The sequence below is a fragment of the Besnoitia besnoiti genome, chromosome XI (assembly GCF_002563875.1).
Source record: "Besnoitia besnoiti strain Bb-Ger1 chromosome XI, whole genome shotgun sequence".
NCBI classification, from domain to species: Eukaryota; Apicomplexa; class Conoidasida; order Eucoccidiorida; family Sarcocystidae; genus Besnoitia; species Besnoitia besnoiti.
The window spans coordinates 1,640,466-1,659,658 of NC_042366.1; the positions used below are offsets into that span (position 1 = coordinate 1,640,466).

The 19,193-nt window shown below is 56.1% G+C and overlaps 4 protein-coding genes across 4 annotated transcripts; 1 reads left to right on the forward strand and 3 right to left on the reverse strand.

Annotated features, from left to right (window-relative positions):
• Window positions 1-1,009: 1,009 nt before the first annotated feature.
• BESB_021100 (uncharacterized protein) lies at window positions 1,010-2,743 on the forward strand (the record flags this gene model as incomplete). The annotated part of the gene is made up of 2 exons (XM_029360819.1): window positions 1,010-1,269; window positions 2,701-2,743. 2 exons carry the CDS (start codon window positions 1,010-1,012, stop codon window positions 2,741-2,743), a joined length of 303 nt encoding a protein of 100 aa, XP_029216178.1.
• A 2,010-nt stretch (window positions 2,744-4,753) lies between these two features.
• On the reverse strand, window positions 4,754-6,736 carry BESB_021110 (uncharacterized protein; the record flags this gene model as incomplete). Its single annotated transcript, XM_029360820.1, has 1 exon — window positions 4,754-6,736. One exon carries the CDS (start codon window positions 6,734-6,736, stop codon window positions 4,754-4,756), a length of 1,983 nt encoding a protein of 660 aa, XP_029216179.1.
• Window positions 6,737-10,353: 3,617 nt separating this feature from the next.
• BESB_021120 (uncharacterized protein) lies at window positions 10,354-11,922 on the reverse strand (the record flags this gene model as incomplete). The annotated part of the gene is made up of 1 exon (XM_029360821.1): window positions 10,354-11,922. The coding sequence occupies one exon, from the start codon at window positions 11,920-11,922 to the stop codon at window positions 10,354-10,356; it is 1,569 nt and encodes a 522-aa protein (XP_029216180.1).
• Window positions 11,923-15,757: 3,835 nt separating this feature from the next.
• BESB_021130 (uncharacterized protein) lies at window positions 15,758-16,999 on the reverse strand (the record flags this gene model as incomplete). Its single annotated transcript, XM_029360822.1, has 1 exon — window positions 15,758-16,999. The coding sequence occupies one exon, from the start codon at window positions 16,997-16,999 to the stop codon at window positions 15,758-15,760; it is 1,242 nt and encodes a 413-aa protein (XP_029216181.1).
• Between the last annotated feature and the right edge of the window lie 2,194 nt (window positions 17,000-19,193).

The following is a 19,193-nucleotide window of genomic DNA, read 5'->3' on the forward strand; positions in this document are numbered from 1 at the left end:
TCGACGCCGTCGAAGCGCCCCGCGTCCGTGGCGGGTGCCCTGTCTGCCGACTCTCGTTTGCTGTTTCTTCGCGTCTCGTCCTTCGAACCCAGGCGCCTCTCAGTCGGTGCAGCTCTTCAGCGCGTTGGGCTGCTGTCGGCGGTCGTTCACTCTAGACAGAAGAGACAGCGTCTTAAAGTTCCGCCCCCGATTTCCTCCCTCGCTTGCGTGTGGCCTTTCGCCCTCCCCACAGCGTCTAGGCTTCCGGGCGCGGAGTGTGTGAACGCCGGCGCCACGCGACGCATCCGCCGAGGACGTCAGGGACGCTGTCTTGCTTCGATTCAGGCCCTCTGTCGCGTCTCGTCGTCGTCCCTCCCCCGCTGACGGCTCCCCTCCACGTTGGCTCGTTCGTCCTTGTGCGAGCCGTTCTGGCGCCTTTCCTTTCCTGAGAACCGCACGCGCGCCTGTCCCTCAACAGCCCAGACGTGCGATAAAAAGAAACGTTTTCACTCTTCACTCTTACGCGCTGTGCCGTCTACGGCCGGTGGTGAGTTTTGTCTGCTTCGTCTTTTTCCACCTTTTCGTCGATTCCTTGTCTCTGTCTTTCGCGCCTCGAGGCGGCACTCGCAGGCAGCGAGGCCGACAAATCCTTCCGACCCAGCCTTTCTGCTTGTCTCTCTACGCAACTGCATCTTTCTCTTTCGGCTCGTCGCGGCGAGTGGGGTCTGCATGCTCACGCCCTCGCAGTGTTTTCCACTCGCGGTTCAACTCCAGAGGCGTCGGCTGCACCAGGCGCTCCACCTGTCCCTCCTCTCGCCGGACTCGCGCTGTGCGTCGAGTGCGCCCTCGTGTCGGGCGGGCGCGTGTCTGCGACGTCGCGCCGAGCTCGTCGTGACGACTTTGCCTCGCTGTTGAGATCTCAGCTCCGCGACCGGAGTTGCCGATAGCTACTCTTTCCTCGATATCTGATTTGATTGGTTCTCGGGCTGTGTGGGGTCGCGCGGTTTTCTTCCTTCGCGGCGAGGGCACCATGGACGCAGAGACCTTTTGGGAACGCGTGCCGCTGCTGGTGCGCGTCTTCACCGCGAGCTCCGCGACCGCGCTCTGCTTCGCGGGGGTCGTCAACCTCGCGATGCCTGCCTGCTACACGACTGGCATTGTGGGACTTGCACTCATTTGCTTCGGCATCGTCGGTCTCCTCTGCGAGTTCTCGCCCTACGGCCTCAACGTCTTGATGGGCCTCTGTCCACTTCTCGGCGAATACAGCTTCCGCGGCGTCCTCTACGTCCTGTAAGTGCCCGAAAAGGAGCGGCCGATCTTCGGGAAAGCGTCTCAGACCGGCACACCACCGACCTTTTCTCGGGTTTAGGGCTGAGGACGGGGGGGAGGATGGGCACGCGAAGAGCGCGCGAGGCCCTACAAGCAGGCTGGACGCGGTGCTCACGCGAGGTGGATGAAGCGCAGGAGAAAACGAAGGCCCGCGGGGCTGCAAGGAGAGACAGGGGACAGGAAAGGCGGGACGGAACGAAACGGGCCTTCGCTGAGGCGATACGTGCGGCGGCTGGCGTGTCATTGTCTCCGGAAAGCAGAGACTTCCGCGGAGAGTGGAACCACGTGGGACGGGGCGGTGGAACGCGGCAGTCGGGGCCGCGGAGCCGCGTCGAATCGGGCAGTCTCCTTGCGTTTTTCAGCGAGGGGCTCGGCCTGCGCCGCAGACGCTGCAGACGTTGCAAAGGCATGCTAGTTGTCGAAACCGCTCTGTGCGCCGTCTGTAGAAGCGCTTTAAGGTCCTGCGCCTTTTGCGGTGAAGCGGCGTCGGCACGCGAGTCGCCGCCTAGAAGGCCTCTCCTCTGTGGGGTGGGGGATCTCACGGCGCAGCCTCTTTCTCTTGTGGATTGCGCTGCAGTTAGTTGGCATGGGGTCGCAGGTCGCATGTGCGTTTCTTCGCTGCGTTTTCTCACTTTCTCGCGGCTTTGCGTCGTGTGTGTGTGTGCAGAGTGGGATTCTTGCCTCTCGGCAAAGAAATGACGTGGCTCGGGCGCCTCGCCGGCGCACTCATGCTGCTCAGCGGCGCCGCCAACATCGCCGTTCACCTGGCGCTCCCGCGCGCAGCGTACTACCGCCCGGCCGACGGCGGAAGTCGCGAAACCGACGACGACCCGCCGCCCTACGCCGCAGAGTGAGACCGACACGTGTCCCCAAAGACCTCGAGAGAGCGAATCGGGGCTCCGCGCACGCCGGCACGCTGCGGCGGGCGGGGAAAAGCTTTGACCGTCTTGACTTACGTAATCGCAGTTCTTTTTTGCTTCTCGCGACCCTCATGTTGAGAACCCAATGCATTCTTCGCGTTAACGCAAAGAGATAGTGCCATGTATTCCGTGCAGACTAACACAAGAAGGCGACCACCAAAGTGGATGTCATGATCTCGCGGCACGTGGCACAAAAAACGCAGACGGAGGGGGGAAGGCGTTGCGTCGGGCGCGTGCATGCAGAGGGGCACTTCGCCGGCCTGCCGCTTCAGCTACGTCTACTCTGGAGAGACACGCGGCGACGCCGGCTTGGCAGACGCTCTGAGTTCCGCTCTCCTTGTCCAACCGCTCTCTGCGGGGTTTAGGCTTAGCAGGGGGGCGGACGGCGGGCCTTCCTCACTCGCGTCCGCTGCAAAGAGGTCCATTATGGCATGTTGTCCCGTGGCTCCCGTTGCGCGTGTCTGCCTCGCAGCGAGTGCCCACCGGCGCCGCACAGCTACGACGGTCTTCGCTAGCGAGGCGCGAGCAAGGCGGTGGAGACGCAGGGAGAGGAGAGGAGGTCAAGGCGGCGAAAGATACATCCGGCTGTGAATCTCAGCAGAGGGGCTCGGGTAGCCGCGGAGATGCAGCAACCGAAGAGGCGAAGGGTGCGGCGAGAAGAAGGCTGTCGTCGCGTGAGGAGGCCGACGCGAAGTCAGTCGCTAGCCAACGCGGCGTAGCGAGCTGCCAAGGTCTCGCCTGGTCCGAGGAAAAGAGAGGGCAGGGCGAGGCGTAAAGCGAAGAGCCGTGGCAGCTGAGGGCACGCAGAGCTGCCCTGGGAGAGACCGCAGAGACGTCTCAAATTGCGGTTCGCCCAGGGGCGGGCGGTGCTTTCGTGTGAAGAGACGGTGGCGCACGCATGCGCATGATGAGAGAGGCGAGTGTAGACGGGGGCGGTCGGCCAGCGGCGGCTCGGAGGCCTCGCCCGCCGTGCTGTGCTGATTGAGTGCGGCGACGGCGGCAGCGGTGTTCCCTGTTCCGACTCTCTGCGGCAGGTGCCTCTGGTGGTGGTTGCGTGGTGCGTTCTCGGGGCTACAGGCGTATAGTCTGCGAGTCTGGTTTGTGGGTCGTGACGACGGACTACGGAAGACACTTATGCCACGGGGACGATGACATGGACAGGGAGAGAGGCTTAGGCGAACGTGTGAGCTGAAAAGGTCTCTTCTTCGTGCTTCTCGTGCGCCTTCCTCCACTTTATCATACATCACACGAAGAGGACAGTGATGATCCATGCGTGACCCTCCCAGATAGGCACAACGAAGCGTCACGCGTGGAACACAACAAGACGACGCATAAACTCGGCGTTCTCCACATAAGGGCTCGCCCTGCGGAGGCAAGTGACTGCAGTGCTGGCGCAGATGCCTCTGACACGAATTCAGGCGCCCGATTGACAAATGCGCGGGTTTCGACTACAGAAATCCCAGGCTTTACTACAAGCACACCATGTTGTCGGCTTCCGGGCTATACTAGAAGCCGCAGCGGCGATGTCATTACCCGAACAAATCCGAAACGCGGCGTGACTCCGCGCACCCAATGACATAACGCAGTTACACGATACAGTGAAATACCGAATATCTATACGCCTTCGACATCTCAGACACCGCAGGACCTCGCACGCTCTCGCCTTGCTCGCCGTTCACACGGCACGAAACTGAGGACGCAGCGAGAGGGGAATCACACTTCTGTGGTCTGCTTCAGTGAAGGCGTCGTGGTTGACGGAAGGGAACTTCCTCGTAGCAAGGGCGAAAAATCCCCTAGACAGAATGCAATGCAGCGACAATCAAGACTGCGTCGTGCCCTAAAGCGCCTCACGCGCTGCATTCGCTGCCCCTTTTCGAACACAAAACTGTCGCTTGTCCTGCACACTCGGTCAAGCAGATGATTCACCGCGGCGGCCTTCTCTCCCCCTCGTCGCCCGCCACAGTCCGCTGCTCACGTCCGACTCTATCCGGCACACACGGTGTCTCCTAAAGGGTCGCGCCATTCCCCACGCTTTCGAAGGGGACTCGGGGCCCGAAGTGGTCCTCGGTCTCCTCGTCTTGTTCACCATCTCCCAACGAAAACAATACGTGACGACGAGTTTTAAAAAAAGGACTGCTACCTGCCCCCGTAACGCGTAGCCTGCCGCCGCCCAGCGACCTGTGCTTCGCCTTCCAGCGGAGCTTCTCAAGGCACTCCGCGAGGTCTCCTCCTCGCCGTGCGTTCCAAGAACAAAAATTCACGGTCTCACTACAATCCTCACATTCGTTGCACGCCAAGTCGCTAGTCTAATCAAGCAGTTCTGCAGCCGCGTATCCTTGCCACTTTTCCATGGCCTTGCACGTATCAACGATGTCGCTCTGCAGAAGCAGTGTTACTGGGAACTGTACTTGAGACTGGCGCAAATCAATCCTCGATTTGCGCCGGGTTCTTAACCTGTCACCAGCAGGCCACCGAAAAAAAAAACCAGAGAACCTGCTGTCCACCATTCTCTCCAGCGTGTCTTTTCAGTGAGGAACGGCCGACGCCTCACAAGGCATACTGGTCTCTCCTCGTTTCAGCGATCTCCTTTTGGGACGGCGTAGCCACTTGGATGAGGATTCCTCCAGAATAGAGCTAAAGATAATGTCCCCTAATTTGATCAAAATCTCCTCTCTCACGCGATTCACCATCACTTGAGGAATCGATCCCTTATGTTTACGCACCGCATCAGCGACCGCATCGTCAAACTTGGGTATACATTTCCGCAGGGCTTCCTGTTCGCCGCAGGAAAATGCTCCCAGCACGCGATTGATTCCTTCCTCTAGAGACATCGGCCACTCTGGCAAAGGGGGTTTGGTTCTTTTCTGACCCGCAGACGTTCCTCCTTTAGATCTGCTCTCTACTTCCCCTCCGGAATCTTCATCAATACGGTGAAGAACTCTTTTCCCCGGTCCTCGCGGTAGCCGTATCTTCTGTGGTTTCCGTCGTGTGCCCATGCCCCCCGGGGCTGCCCGGTTTTCTCGCAGATGCTTTTCTCCGAACCAAAGGAGCAAGTCGCGCGGAGGGCCGTCTGCCCATTTCGGAGTCTCTCTAGCGAGTCTTCTCAGGTTCATTTCTAAGAGTGGCCTGCATACGCTGGGATGCATGGACAGCTTCTCACGGTGTCTCTCCGCCTTCAGTATTTGTGTGAGTTCGCGGGCGGCGCCTGCCTCCATCTGAACTAGATATCGGTAGTACGAGCGCACTGACGGTCCGCCAAGGAGGAATGCGGCCTTGAGAGCCTCAAGGTCCCGTTGTTTCACGAAGGCCGCCTCGGCTGTTTCTACGTTCATAAATGCCGCTTGTGAAGGCCACCAGGTTTTGACATCGTTATCGAAGGTTCTTTTTGCTTCACCCAAAACGACGCGTCCGGCCACATTTCTTGAAAACATGGAGAGGATTACGGCCAGTCGTCTTGCCTCCTTTTCAATCGCGGACGTGACGCGGCTCTTTATAGCTGTTTCCCATTCGGAGTTTCCCGAGGGAAGCGGATGCTCTGACATTACCGCCGCCAAGGAGGAATCAAGACCAGAATCCGGCCAGCGACGCTGCAGCGTCTTTCGGGGGGATGTTCGGACGCTCGTAGCGGCACTATCTTCGGCTGGCGTGGGCGGTGGTGCGTTCCAAGTCGCGAAGGCCTTGGGACCAGAAAGGAGTTTCTTCGCTATCGGAGCGCTGGAAGACGGAAATTTAGTGAAGTCTTTAACCCATGCTTCCTCGGAATAATCTGGGTCGTACTGCAGCAATGCATGCGTTGCTGCTGACGCCGAACTTCGCAATCTTGCAAGCTCCGCAATGGCCTTCATCAGACCTGCTTCTGCCGACATCCCGGAGGACACATGCGCGTGAAGCTTTTTCTCCAAGTACGGGTGCAGTTGAGTTGCGGGTAGTGAGAAAGGCAGCATGGGGGGCAGAAGTGGTGTCACCCTCTGGTCGCTGTCTTCAGGGCGAGATGCTGCCAACCGCCGGCGCTGCCCAGAAAAGTTTTCACGAGGGCCCGGCAGTGTTCTGGGAATGCGCGCCAGTCGTGCAGTCAACGCCCCTGCAAGGGGCAGCAGCAACATCGTTGGACTTGGGTGCTGGTCGTCCGTTCCAGCTGACTTCTCCGCAGAGGCACTGCTGCCATGTACGAGGTTCACGTCATAACTTCCTCTTTGAGACGTAGTGGTAACGTTCGCAGCGTTCCGCGTCGCGCAGCGCCCCCTCACGAGGCCAAGAGCTCGTGGATCCGTGCCATCAACGCGCGGGGCTATGCCCACTATGGCGCCAGTGGCATGGTCTATCGCTTTGGCGTCAACGATTGGTTGCTGGTAGATAGACACCTGGCCTGTCGGCGCGAGGCCTTCCCGCTGGCGCTGGGAACCGGGCGGGAAAAGCAGGCCATAAAGAAAAAGGTAATAAAAGGCCGTCATTGCCGCCAGCTCTGCGTTACTTTGCTGGTCCTGTGTTCCGCTACACACAATCCCCATGCAGGATGAGTCATGAACCTGCGGACATATTTCAATTCGGTATCAGTGCTTATCTCGCGTCCATTGAGCACGCTGTTCATGTAGAATAGTGCAACGGCGTTAAGTGGCGATTCAGACGCGTCGACGCTCTCCAGGCCCTCCCTTGCAGTGTCAGCAGACTGTACGGAGGAGGAGCCGAGTGAGTGAGACTATGTGCGGATATGCGTACTCCTACAATCCCCAGGAATCTCTCCGTTTTACAGAAACCACCACCAGGGGTCAGCTGGTGCCGCTGGCTCTGAAGCTTTCACGCGCGTTGAGCCGGCAAAATTTCGACGTCAGGGCTTCGCCCGAGCTCATCCGGTGGCATGTGGAGGTGCACACCGCGTAGCCGCTGCGTCACGTTTTCCGCATGAAATATCCACAGTGAATCGTTCTGTTGCGCGTTCATAAGGCGAACAGCTCGCTAGTCGATGACGCCGAGGAGATATCAAATCCGCAGGCGCTGCGACGCATCACACAACCGCAGACGCGAGGGCGATTGATCCGGTATCCTGAGTGAGGCAAGTCGGGGAACGCCGGACGACAATCCGTCGGATACTCACTCCAAATCATATTCCTACGTGTGAGCAGCAGTCTCTCCTAAGCACCTGCAGTGGAGGCTGCTGTCACGAAACTTATTGGGCAGACGGAGATGAAGCGGCGTGTGTCTTATCACGTTCAAGAACGCGGACACGTCATCTCAGGTACTGTTAGACGGGCGAACTGAACGGGAGGATGAGCGCGGATGCGCAAGTTTCTTGCACGCGAGAAGAGTTATTCCTTTGTATGGCTGGAAGACGAACCAGGCGCGCACGTTGTTCCACTGTTGCCGTTCTCCATCAATGCCCTTCTGTTGGGCTACCGCCTTATGTCTGTCTACACCGGAAGACACTGAAAGATCCAGGGTTTGTGACTTCACACGTTCCGTTACCCCTGTGATGCCCCCTCCTTTCCAGTATCCATTGCTAGAGACTGCGCACAACCGCTTGCAACCGCTCATCTCGTCGATCTGGTTCCTGTCAGTTTACAGCCGGCGTCGCAAACGGTTGGTACAGGTAGCGCGCTGTTCGTCTGCGTGGCGCACTGCACACTTGCACTCTCGCGTGCCGCCTCAGCTGCTCATATCGATGGCAAGAAAAGTTGACGTTACTTGAAGTCCTCCTGCAGACGGCCAGCAGCGCAAGAAGATTTGTCGAAGATTTGTCGCTTTTACGGGGTGGTATTAGTTTTAGCCAGCTGCATACGAAGTCACGCCGCTGTCAAGCAGGGTGAAAGCACACTGTTGACTCAACCAAAGGAAGGATGCTTGAGCCATCGGCGTGTGAGGGCTGTCTTGGCAAAAGAGAAGGACGCTATTGTTATTATCTTTGCAGGATGCTGTCGGGCACCAACTGGGCTTTCGCTGGTTCCGCGATTTATTGATTCCAGGCGAAGATAAGAACTCAGGCGAACCAACGTGACAGTCTGTTGGTTGTTTCTTTTCGTCTAGTGAGCATTTAAACGCGAAAGGGCGGACACAAAAACTCTGTGTCAGGTGGACATTGAGCAGCATGGGTGCTGTGCCGTAAACGGGCGACGCGAATAGAGATATGAAGCGCAACAATTGAACTTGCACACACGCGTGCGAGGAATGCGTGACCTAAGGGCCTAGCGGTACGGGTGCCTGCCGACGGTGCGAGTACCGCAGGAGATCGAGCGCCTGTCTCCCTCATGTGAGGCTTCGGCCTACCGTTTTGTTTTCCCCTGGCGCCACTGCTTCGGCCTCCCGCAACATCCATGCGTCTGGTCAACCGTGTGGGTCCTTCCTGCCGCGGATGTGCCTTTTTTCACTTACGGTGTTCCGGAAGAGTCACTGTTTCTGTCGCGGGCCATCGCTCAGGTCTGTTGTTTCCTTTGTAGTGCGGTCGGCACCCATGTGGCTGGCATTTCTGGCGATTGTTTTTTCTTCCTGTCTTCGCAGTTCTCCACCAAGTTGGCGAGTGGATGCCGGCAGGAGTGGGACGCGTGAGGTGCTGGTCCTCGCTGTTCTTAAGTTCGTACGCACAGAGGCCCCGAAATGCGTCATCACCACGTACAAACACTAGGAGCATCTGTGTGCCTGTTTAATCTCCCCATTCTCGGTCTTGCTGCCTCCTCTGCAACGCAGGCAGCAGTGCGAACCCCTCCAGCCCAGGCGACCAGGCAGGCACTTACAGCAAGTGCCTCCCTGTAACCACTTTCTAGGTCAACTGATTGCACGGATCGAGCTTGCCCCTTTTCGGCTTGACTAGTTGGAAGGAACACCTCAAATGAAGAAGAGCAGTATCCTCTTAATGAGGCATCACTAGAGACAGGATGAAACGAACTACTCCAACAGCCTACAGACAACAAGGACTGCACCTTCTAAATTTGTGGGTCGTTTATCTTCCAGCGCAACGAAAGCTTCAGCTTCCGCTGACATCGATTTGGCTCCGAACTGAGTACCATGTCGCTGAGGGAGCATGCGCTTTCCCAAAAAAGTGCGAAGGCCGGGACCCGCGGTTCATCTGCGGCGTCCATGTGTACACAACACTGGAGCACTATGATGCGCTCGATGCCACAATGACCACCTTTCTGACAGCTGATAGAAGGGTCGTCCGCCACCGGGTCACGTCGCGTATCCCTGTTCCATGGAACCGCGGGTGCTGCCGTTGAGCCACAATGACGGCGTAACAGAGACAAATCCGAAGCCCTCGTAACAGAGACAAAACCGAAGCAGGAATGCGGGAAAGTCTCCACCTGTAGAAAAGGTGCAAGGTCTGTGTTCCTGCTAGTAATTGCAGCTGCAAACTCACCAACTCACCGTGGACAACACTGCACTGCAGTTTCGAGTTTAGAGCTAGCGCCCTACAGGCGGATCCATCGGTTCATGTGCACCGCATGTCCTTTGGTTATAACAGAGATAATGTATGCGGCGCATGTTGTCAAATGATTTCGGTATTTCTTCACATTGACAACGAACCGGCAAGCTGTCATACTGCACATTTAATGTCTCTGAAAAGGTTTTCCCCGACATGAGGCTCTCTCGCTGGCATGAATCCACCATACTATGTAACAGGAGCGCGGCCTCACGCCTTTCAAAGTGTTTGCCCCTGTACGCTGGGACGGTCTACATGATAGGGTACACGTCCATAAGTTAAACATTCTGCGAGCGCATGACCAACCCCTTTAGAGGCGTTTGCGCCTGACGAATCCATGCCGTGCGGAATTCTGGGCAGATGCCCTGGCCAGAGATGCCGCACTTTAAACTCAACCGCACACAATATGCAGCACGGGTTTTGACCAGCTACGGTTTTGCTGGCGATGCTGAGCTCCTGGATACAGCAACAGTGGCTCAATGCGTTTAGTCGTCAGGCCTAAACTGAACCTGGGACGCGCGCGACGAACATCGCGCGTATGATACCGCTTGGCCCTTAGAAACCACAACTGCAATATACGTTTGGTAGCCGTTCTGCCCTGAGTGAGGACGCCGGACACGCTGCCCTCTTTTTCAGTGACCAGGTCATTTGTCTCTTCCGCACTACAAGAAGGACGGACCAACTCCTCGGTAAACAGGGCCATGCTGATCGCATTCCGTATCACCGAAGGAGATCCTTCCACTGGTTAAGAGGAGCCACCTGAAGACGCTCTTTTCTACTAAATGTTCCAGTTTTTTTCCCGCTGCCAGCAGGATGCCACTTTAGTGCCCGTCTCTCCATCATCCGTGAGAACAGCGCATCTCCCAGAGATATCAAAATGGCTTCCCTCATCATTGCCACTGCTTTATTGGGATCTTTGTCCTTATACTGCTGAGATAAGTCCCGGAGTATGAGGTTTAGGCCGGGAATCTCTCCGCGTAGGCATATTTTATCTTTCAACGAAAATCCACATCGTTCGAGTTGTAAGGTACTTTTCGAAGTTGGCGAGCGCGTAGCACTGCCTGGTCGCCTCCCGGCTGGGCTCAGCTTGTCGGTAATACCTGCGCCTCCAAGTCCGGACTCCGAGCCCTCACCCGGTAAATCTTCTTCCTCAATAGGGTCTAGAACTCTTGCTCCCAGCGATGGTGAAGCAAGTTGCCTGGATCGAGGCAGGCGTCCGCCCTTTTGCCGCGGCAAAACGTTTTGGCGATTGCGCAAATGCTGATTAGCCAGCCAGAGAAGCAATTCTGAAGATGGGCCATCTTTCCACGTCGCTGGTCGGGCAGCAAGTCCACGGAGGTGCAGTTCCATGAGTTCAGCGCCGAACGCTAAACGTGTCCCTCCGCGTGCGATTGCCATCTCCTCCTCTAGGAGAACTGTCAACTCCCTCACCCCTTTTGCTTCCGCTTGAACAAGCCACTGTACGTATTCCTGCACTACCGGATTAACAAGGAGGGTAGCGGCCAGCAGGCAATTGAAGTTGCGCTCTCCCATGACGGATAACACTTTCGCTTCAGCATCCTTCTGCTGTTGTGGGTTGGGCCACCAGCTGCTGGCGTCTTTGTCCATCATGGCTTTGCCGGCATCTGCGTCAACACGTCCCGCTACATTACGTGAGAACTCGGACTGTACGATGGCCATGCGCGTTGCTTCCCTGTTGACCGACTCCAGGACGCGGCAATGGACGCCTTTCTCCCAGTGAGTCTGACCCACTGGAAGTGTTAAGGCTTCAAGCGCGTTCGGCGACCGCGTACCGCAACCAGAGCTCGACCATCCACAGGGCCTTCGCCACCCGATTCCCCCTCCAAGAGTTTGCCTGGAACCGTATCCATTTGGTGTGGGCGGTGGAGCACGCCACGTGGGGAAACCCACTGCTCGTCGCTGTTCTTGCGGCGGCAGATCGTCAGCCGCCTCACGTCCACCGTAACTTTTCACCCATGTCTCGAAGTTCTCCGTTTCCCACTTTCCTACTGAAGAAGCGTGATACTGCGACGTGGTGCGCAGAGTGGCCAGGCGGCTCACTGCCTTCATGACAGTCTGTTCTCGAGGCACTCGAGTCTCCACTAGCTCTTCGACCTTCTGGCGAACGAATGGGTGCTGTCCTAATGGAACTTCTTCCATGCGTCCCTCGTGGGGGCTGGGATTCTTCTGCGTAGTCCTTTTGTTCTGCTGTGCAGGGGCCTCGGCAAGTCTACGCTGATGCACCAGAGACCGCTTGTCATGTTCGAGGCTGGCCATGGGAGAAGGCATTTCCCTCCATGCGGGACGTTGCCCTACAAGAGCTAAACCATTTTGCAACGGAGCAGGAACCTCTTCGTGGATGCTCGCTTTTGTCTTCGCCCACCATCCGCTGCCACTGTCTCTGTGCCACATGGCATCCCGCTTCTTCCGTAATATGTACAATAGTGGTAGGGTGTCTCTCGCACGGGCATTATCTACCAAAGGAAGCTCGGCTTCCGCTCCTACTGTGTCCAGTCTCTGTGTTTCTCCGGCCCGCTCAGCAGGCTCAGAGCTTACCAATGCACTCGCCCGAATCGCAGTTCGTCGCGGAGACATAACCCGGCCCATCCATATCAGAAACTCACATTGCTGGTACGCAATAATGTGTAAAAGTAAACAAGAAAATGGCAGCCGGGAGATCGGCATTGCATCCACCAAGCGCAGCATCGTTCTTTCGAGGCTGTTCCCCGCCGAAATATAGCGGCTCCCGCTGACTGCGAGATAAAGGTCACCAGCATCTGACAGCCATGGATTTTGAATCTTTCGTAACACCAGAGTCACTTGCACTGTGAATGACAGACCTCCTTCCAAGATACAGCCTTGGCCACCCTTTTTTCTGGAGAGCAGCCAGGAACGTCCCTGCATGACCCTCCCTTTGTGAAGCCCCGCCACCGAAGTATGCGGCCGCGTATACGGAAAGCGTTTTCCGCACACTCAACCATATGCCACCCACTTTGCGACCCTGCCGGACCAGCCTACATCATAATCAATGGTCAAGTGGGAGACGTCGCGCTTTCACACATCCACCGCTCTGAGAGGGAGCACTAAACACGTTCGCCGGGCTAAGCAAGAGGACTTCCACAAGGCAGTCAGCCCCCAGTCTTCTGTTGCTGCCAGTTTTGCACGAACGAGGGACATCCCTGTCACGATGATGGGAAACGTGAATCCGTCACGGTCGTAGCTCATAGTCGTGCGAACAAAAATGCGTGGAAGAGCTGGTGTCCTTACGAGCAAAGCGCCACGAGGTTGCAGGGCTCCTTGAGAATCGTGTAACGACCTTTCTTTTCCCCAGCCATCCCGGCAACTGCACAGTCTTATTGACGCTGGGGCTGCCCTTATACACCACATACGCCCGAATGCTGTTAGTCGTATTTCATTTGCGCAGACTCACCACTAACCTTCTTGCCAGAACAAACGAGTGCACGAGCGAGCGTGGTCCCTTACACTGTGAACCACCGGTTTGACCTGGTCGCGGAACGACAACTCATCTGTAGGCTAGCAGGTAGGTGACGACCAGACAAGAACGCACCGCCAAACCGAACGAACCACGGTTTCGCGCAGTGTAGTATTCCGTCAGTGAGATAGCCGTGCCCTGGTGGCCGTCTTTTCATGAAAAAGTGCAGGATACCGTTGCGCGTCAGCGTTGTACTCAATATGCACTGGGGTGCAATCGCACGCTGTCTGCCTCGGAGTGATTTACGTCGCCCCTCGCGGCGCGTCGCCCCATGGTAAGAAGGCACACTGGCTCACTTTCCCTCGGCTATGCAGATTTACATTTCTGTGTGTGTCAATCTAGGCCCGTAGGATTGTAGTTTTCGCGCATGCTGTGACGTTAACAAAAGCGCTCCGCAGCTGAGCGCGTGCCGTTGACATGGCGATGGTCCAAAGAGTACTCCGTTTTCTCCAGTGTGCAATTTCTAGCCAGCCCGCGCGGCTTCATCCACTAGGGCAGCCAGCGCGGCCTCGCTCTCGTTCTGATAGCTTTCCACCAGCAGCATCGTGAAAGATGCAGAGTGCTTGTCCCGGAAAGATGTAAGTCGAGCGAGCCCCTCCCTTTGTATTGTTTCTCTTTCCTTGTTCTGATGTTCGATGACGTGTCCTACCAGCGACTACGTGAATCTGCAAAAACGTTTGTCTAACGTGAAGTGTACGGTATTTGTGCTGGGTAGTGTGATGACGCCCACCAGTGATCACTCATCTGTGTACAGAGATTCGCCTACCATGAGACGTACGCTACAGCGGGCATGCAGTAGGTGTCGACGCGTACTGCTGCGAAGTGGCTTCGGAATGCAGGATGTTTCTCCTTTAGTTCGCGTTAGCACGCAACCTACCTGCGGTGGCTTTCATCAGGTAGCCAACATTTGGCAGGTGACGTTATTGGGCCAGCAGACACGTGTGAGAACCATAGTTTAGAGTGTGGCATCAACGGCATCCGCTCCGAGCCAAGGAAGCATGCGAAAGTGCCAAAATTCAGAATCTCTCAATCATCACCGGCTGAAAGTCTGGGTCTTCATTTCTTCTTTGATAGCGGGAGGACGCCGGTTTGCTCCCTTGGTTATGCGTCACGTTTCGGTACCGGCTAGTGAAGGAGAGTGAAAGCTCTCTGCGGCAAACATGCCATGAGAGATAGGAAGAAAGCAGATATATTTCCCGCACGGCTATCTGGAAAGGGTCAACAGCACCGCTGAGTGATAGCAGCATGAGCCCTTTGTAGCGCGAAGCTTGATGCTGAGGGCAAGGTATAACGTAAGCAGTCGTGCAGACGCGTATCTCCGGCAGGCTCCCCGCACGAGTTTTGGCAGATACCGATGCTCGCTTTAGAAGCAGCAGATGGACAATCGGCGACGGGCGAGAGTACTTTGTCCACATCCAGACTGGTACGAAGATCGCGAAGCGCGAGCGGCTACTTTTATACCGCTTGCTTAGAGTACCGAAGTGAGAATACACTGTCCACTGCAGGTGCACAACGTGGAGCTGCATGTCACCCGTTTTCTTCCGGCTTCGCTCGCTCCCTTTTTGATGTTACAGGAAGATTGTATTCCTTTCCCGACAAGTCGCCCAGAGCGTTTGGCTGCGCACCCAAAACAAGAACAAATCCAAATCGAGTGGTAGCGCAGTAATTCTGTGCGTCCCAGGGGTGAAAAGGATGCTGAGAGTCAACAATGTGCAACGTCGCCAGGCTCAAGGTGTTTTGATGAATCTTCTAATAAACCGGTTCTCACTTGCCAGTGTCCGGACCAGCGGTCTTCTGCTGGCAATCGTGCGATGGTTACGGAAGAGTTAAGTCATGGGCTCTCTGCCAGAGACGGGTGGAGTACGTTTGGTGGTGGGTGTCACCGGGGCAGCAGAAAATGATTTGGACTCATTCCGGGGAGGTCGCTGAGGGACCTACCAAAGCACTGGCTCTTTCAGATGTGTGCGTGTCGTTTTCTCTGAGAAAAACCGGTAACTTGCAATACGCGAAGCAAACGGGCCTACTGGCAGGTGCGACTTACCACTGATTCTGCAAACACCAAGAATTGCTGGGCTCGACCAACAGCAGGCAATTCATGAATGTGACAGGTTCGCCAATCTGGAGCTGAGCCACTGGGCGTGACGCACTCAGGCGTGTGCGGCGCAGTAGAGCTCAAGGATCAGAAGCCGTCGGTCGCTACCAGCCAACAAGGATGACACCTGGTCGAGATCATCCCAAAGCAGCACGATTGCAGGCTGTATTGTCACAAGTGTTTTTTGAAGGGGAGTCGAATCATCGAAGAACCAGCCAGAATTGCTGTGACTCTGAAGGCTGCCAACTATCACCCTCCGTAAACCGCATTCAGCGTCGTCGCTTTTTGTACCGCAACTACGTGGTCGCAAGTAGAGCTGTGGCTCTGCACTGTACTTCCGTTCCCTGGCCAAACGGTCGTGGCACACGATGAGGGTTGCGCTCAGTTCTCTCGCACACAGGGGGGCAGGTACGGCCTGTAGGGAACCGTACGTGCTACCTCTCAGGCAAAACTTCTGGATATCGTCTCTCGTGGTCCCGCTCTTCCGAGAACGCCGCTCCTGTCATTGTAGGGGAATAAGGAACTTCTCTTGACAATATTTACGTAGTTTTTTCCATGTCACGTGCAGCATTATCCTCTTCCTCGTTTTGCGTGCTGCACAGTCGCCTGTCAAACTTATGTTTGAGAATATCCTCCCACTGCTTGGTGGGCAGCCTATGAACAGATTCAGGTCCTTTGTTTTTGACGGTCCTAGTCCTCCTGGATGTTTGCCAATTCTTCGCTCTCTCCGCCAGTTTCTTCGCGAAGACCTTCTCCCCCAACTTCTGCAGCATCTCCTGTTTCACTGCTTTCCTCGATGTCACGGGGCCTAGACGCCAGCATTTGCGTATTAAGTTCTCAAGCGCACGGTCAACCTGAGGGACCAGCTTTCGTAAAACAATTTTGTCCTTTGCAGAGAATCCTTGCCACACAAAATCCAGTGCCACTGCCGCTAGATCTGTTTCTAAAGCGGTCTGCCTCTGAGCATTTTGGTTCTCTGCGGGAACCAGCGGTCCACCCTGCTGCATCTGACTCTCTGGTGAGCTGTCTTCTTCGTTAATTGTATCGAGCACTCGCGCTCCCAATGCTGGAGATGAAAATAATCTAGCACGTGTAACACGCCGTCTCTTCGGCCTCGCTAGAGGTTCCTGGCTCTCCAGCAGGTGCTTGCTCCCAAGCCAACGGAGAAGTCGCGGTGAGGGTCCATCGTTCCATGTTGCCGGTTGACCAGCCAGCTCATCGAGCCGATATCGAGGACGTTCTTGTGCGTCACCGTGGTCGAACCCTTTCTGCTCCATTTCCATCTCCGCCGTCAGAATCTCCGCCAGTTCCCTGGTTGCCTCTACTTCCGTGACGACGAGCCATTCGTTGTAATGGCGCAGCAGTGGACTGACTAGCAGGTTGCCAGCTACTATAGCACTGAAGTCCCTCTTACCCAACTTGTCCTCTGCCTGCCGTTCATACTTCATCTGAGTTTGGTTGCTTGGCCACCAAGCGGAAGCGGCCCTGTCAAGTTTATTCTTCGTTATTTTTTGTTCACCGCGGCCGGCAGCGAGTCTCGAATACATGACCGACATCACACTTAACCGTCGTGCTTCTTTTTCCATCGCTTTCTCGATGCGCTCCGAGGCTTCTTTCTGCCAGAGACTCGGTTCGTTTAAGCGAAACTGCATCTGACGTACTTTCGCAAGGGATGCATTTAGACCAAAACTAGTCCACCTTGGCTGGGTGGGCTTCCCCGGATCAGTGACGGGAATGCGCTTCGGGTCTCCATCTGTCGGCGTTGGCGGGGGTCCGTGCATTTGAGATGATGCAGTTAGATGGCTCGTGTGCTGCGCTAGAGTGTGTTCACGACCACCGGTGGCATATTTCTTCAACAATACTTCCGCGAAGTTGCGTTGTTCCCCTTCCAGCGGTGATTGAGAATCCCCTGATGAGTTAATTCGCATCTTCGCAAGATCACTGATAGCTACCATAAGAGCCGTCTCTGGAGGCAAGCCCGAGGATGAGTTGCTGGACTTTTGCCAAAATGTATGGGTGTTGTTCTGTCGGAGACGATGGAGCTTGTCTTCGCCTTGGGTGCGGTTCACTCAGTCCAACACTAGTGTCCTGGTCATCCACTGACGCTGCCAGTCTGCGACGATTAACCAGGTAGTTTGTGTCTCGCCTCCCGGCGGTGCCGGAAGAATGCACTTCTGCACGGATAGCCAGAGACCGTGCCAAAGCAAGCAGCAGCAGTAGAGGGACACTATACCCACCACGGCCGTGCCTTTTTTTCACAGGTGTCGTCCTGCCGGCACTCCCTCCACACCACGAATCACCGCGCCTCATCTGCATCACAGCCACTGCTCCTAGGACACCCATTTCCACGAAGAGCCGGTCTGAAATTCAGCAGCCTCTCCGCTTGCACTCTCGCTCGCACTCTGGACCACGGCTGTGGCGCCCACCCTTATCATCGATCTCCGGTGACAAGGAAGTTCTTGTGGCACGTATAAGCCCTTGGTTGATCGAGAGGCACGCAAGTGGAAGAGTAATAGGGGCTCATCATTCAAAACTGTTACAGCTGTGTCATAGTGCCTTTCCTGAGATGTGCCAGCCATCCAGGAGCCCTCCGGGGCTCAGTTCATACGCGCGACTGGACGAGGAACGGTCGCACCTGTTGTCGGACAGCTCCTCAACTCGTTCTCTTCAGGCTGCGCAGAAGCTGCTCGACGTGTGCCAGCTGGTCACGCATTTCAGGCCAACCTGTTCGAAGCCTCGTATTGAGGCCGTTCGGACACGAAGGCGGACTGCGGGTGAAGTCTTTGTGTTGACGCGCTCTGGTTGAAAATCCTGAGTGGATCCAGGACACGCTGCACCCTCTTAGCACAAGTCATACACGGTTGTGTAGTCCTTTCTCAGCACTTGCCATGACACCCACCTGGAGGGCAAATGCTGAAACCTGGCCTTGCTTTACCGATTCTAACGCCTCCCCTTTGCTGACAACCCAACAGTACCGTACGGGTCCCCCCCGAGTGAAAAGCTTTTTGGACACCGTGGCAGCATTCAGTCCACAGCGGCGGGTCATGTAAACCGAACAGCGTGTACAAAACACGGGCGGAGCGCATGCAGTCAAAACGGAAAAAAACATTGGTAAGCTGTATACAGCTTAAGGATTCCGCTCGAAGAAAATTGACTTAACTTACTGAATAAAACGACATCTCATCATCCATTGCGGGTGACATTGCTGGAGGGGGCGGTGGGGGGGGGGGGGGGGGAGGGGAGCGGCAACGCAAAAATTCCAGCGGACGAAGCACCGGCCATGTCTAGCCAAACCCCATTGAGGTATAAACGGCAAAGCTCCTCTTCATTTGGCGCGGGAACTGACTGAAAACGGTACACTCAAAAGGACCTTATCGGAAAAAAAGTGCCCTGCCACCTGACCGGTACCTATACGCCGCGAAAACCGTCCCCCTTACTGCCAACAGATGCCCACATAAGAGGGTACGTCGTACAGGAGATTGCCAAACCGCAAAACTCCCAGCTTCGTGAAACATAAAGGAAAAGCGTCCCTTTTCTGTGGGACTCGGAGATCTGCGAAGGCAACGCGACATGCTGCTTGTCTTTACCGTGGCACTGGAGAAGCTACACGTATCTAGTCTTGAAGCCTCCCACGACCCACCCCACGTCCTGTGTAGCGGTGCTAGTCCCCCATTCGAGACGTATTCCTCTGCGTCGCGAGTTCAGCTACACACCGTTCTGTACTTCCGGGAGACCAAGCACCTGTAGCCAGCTGATGGCTGCAGTGTCCCGCGGTCCGGAAATCGGGCTGTGCATCCTCTCCTTGCCAATGTGAAAACAAGTGCCGGCTCCGCTTTCGTTGTGCGTCCCCACGTCCGCATACTGCAGCTTCGGGGTGGGGCTCACGTCCGAGACTGTAGGTACAAAGAGCGGGCCCCTCTCCCGTTACTTGTCATCGACATCTTTCAGGTCGAATTCTAAGGGAGAGTTTTACTC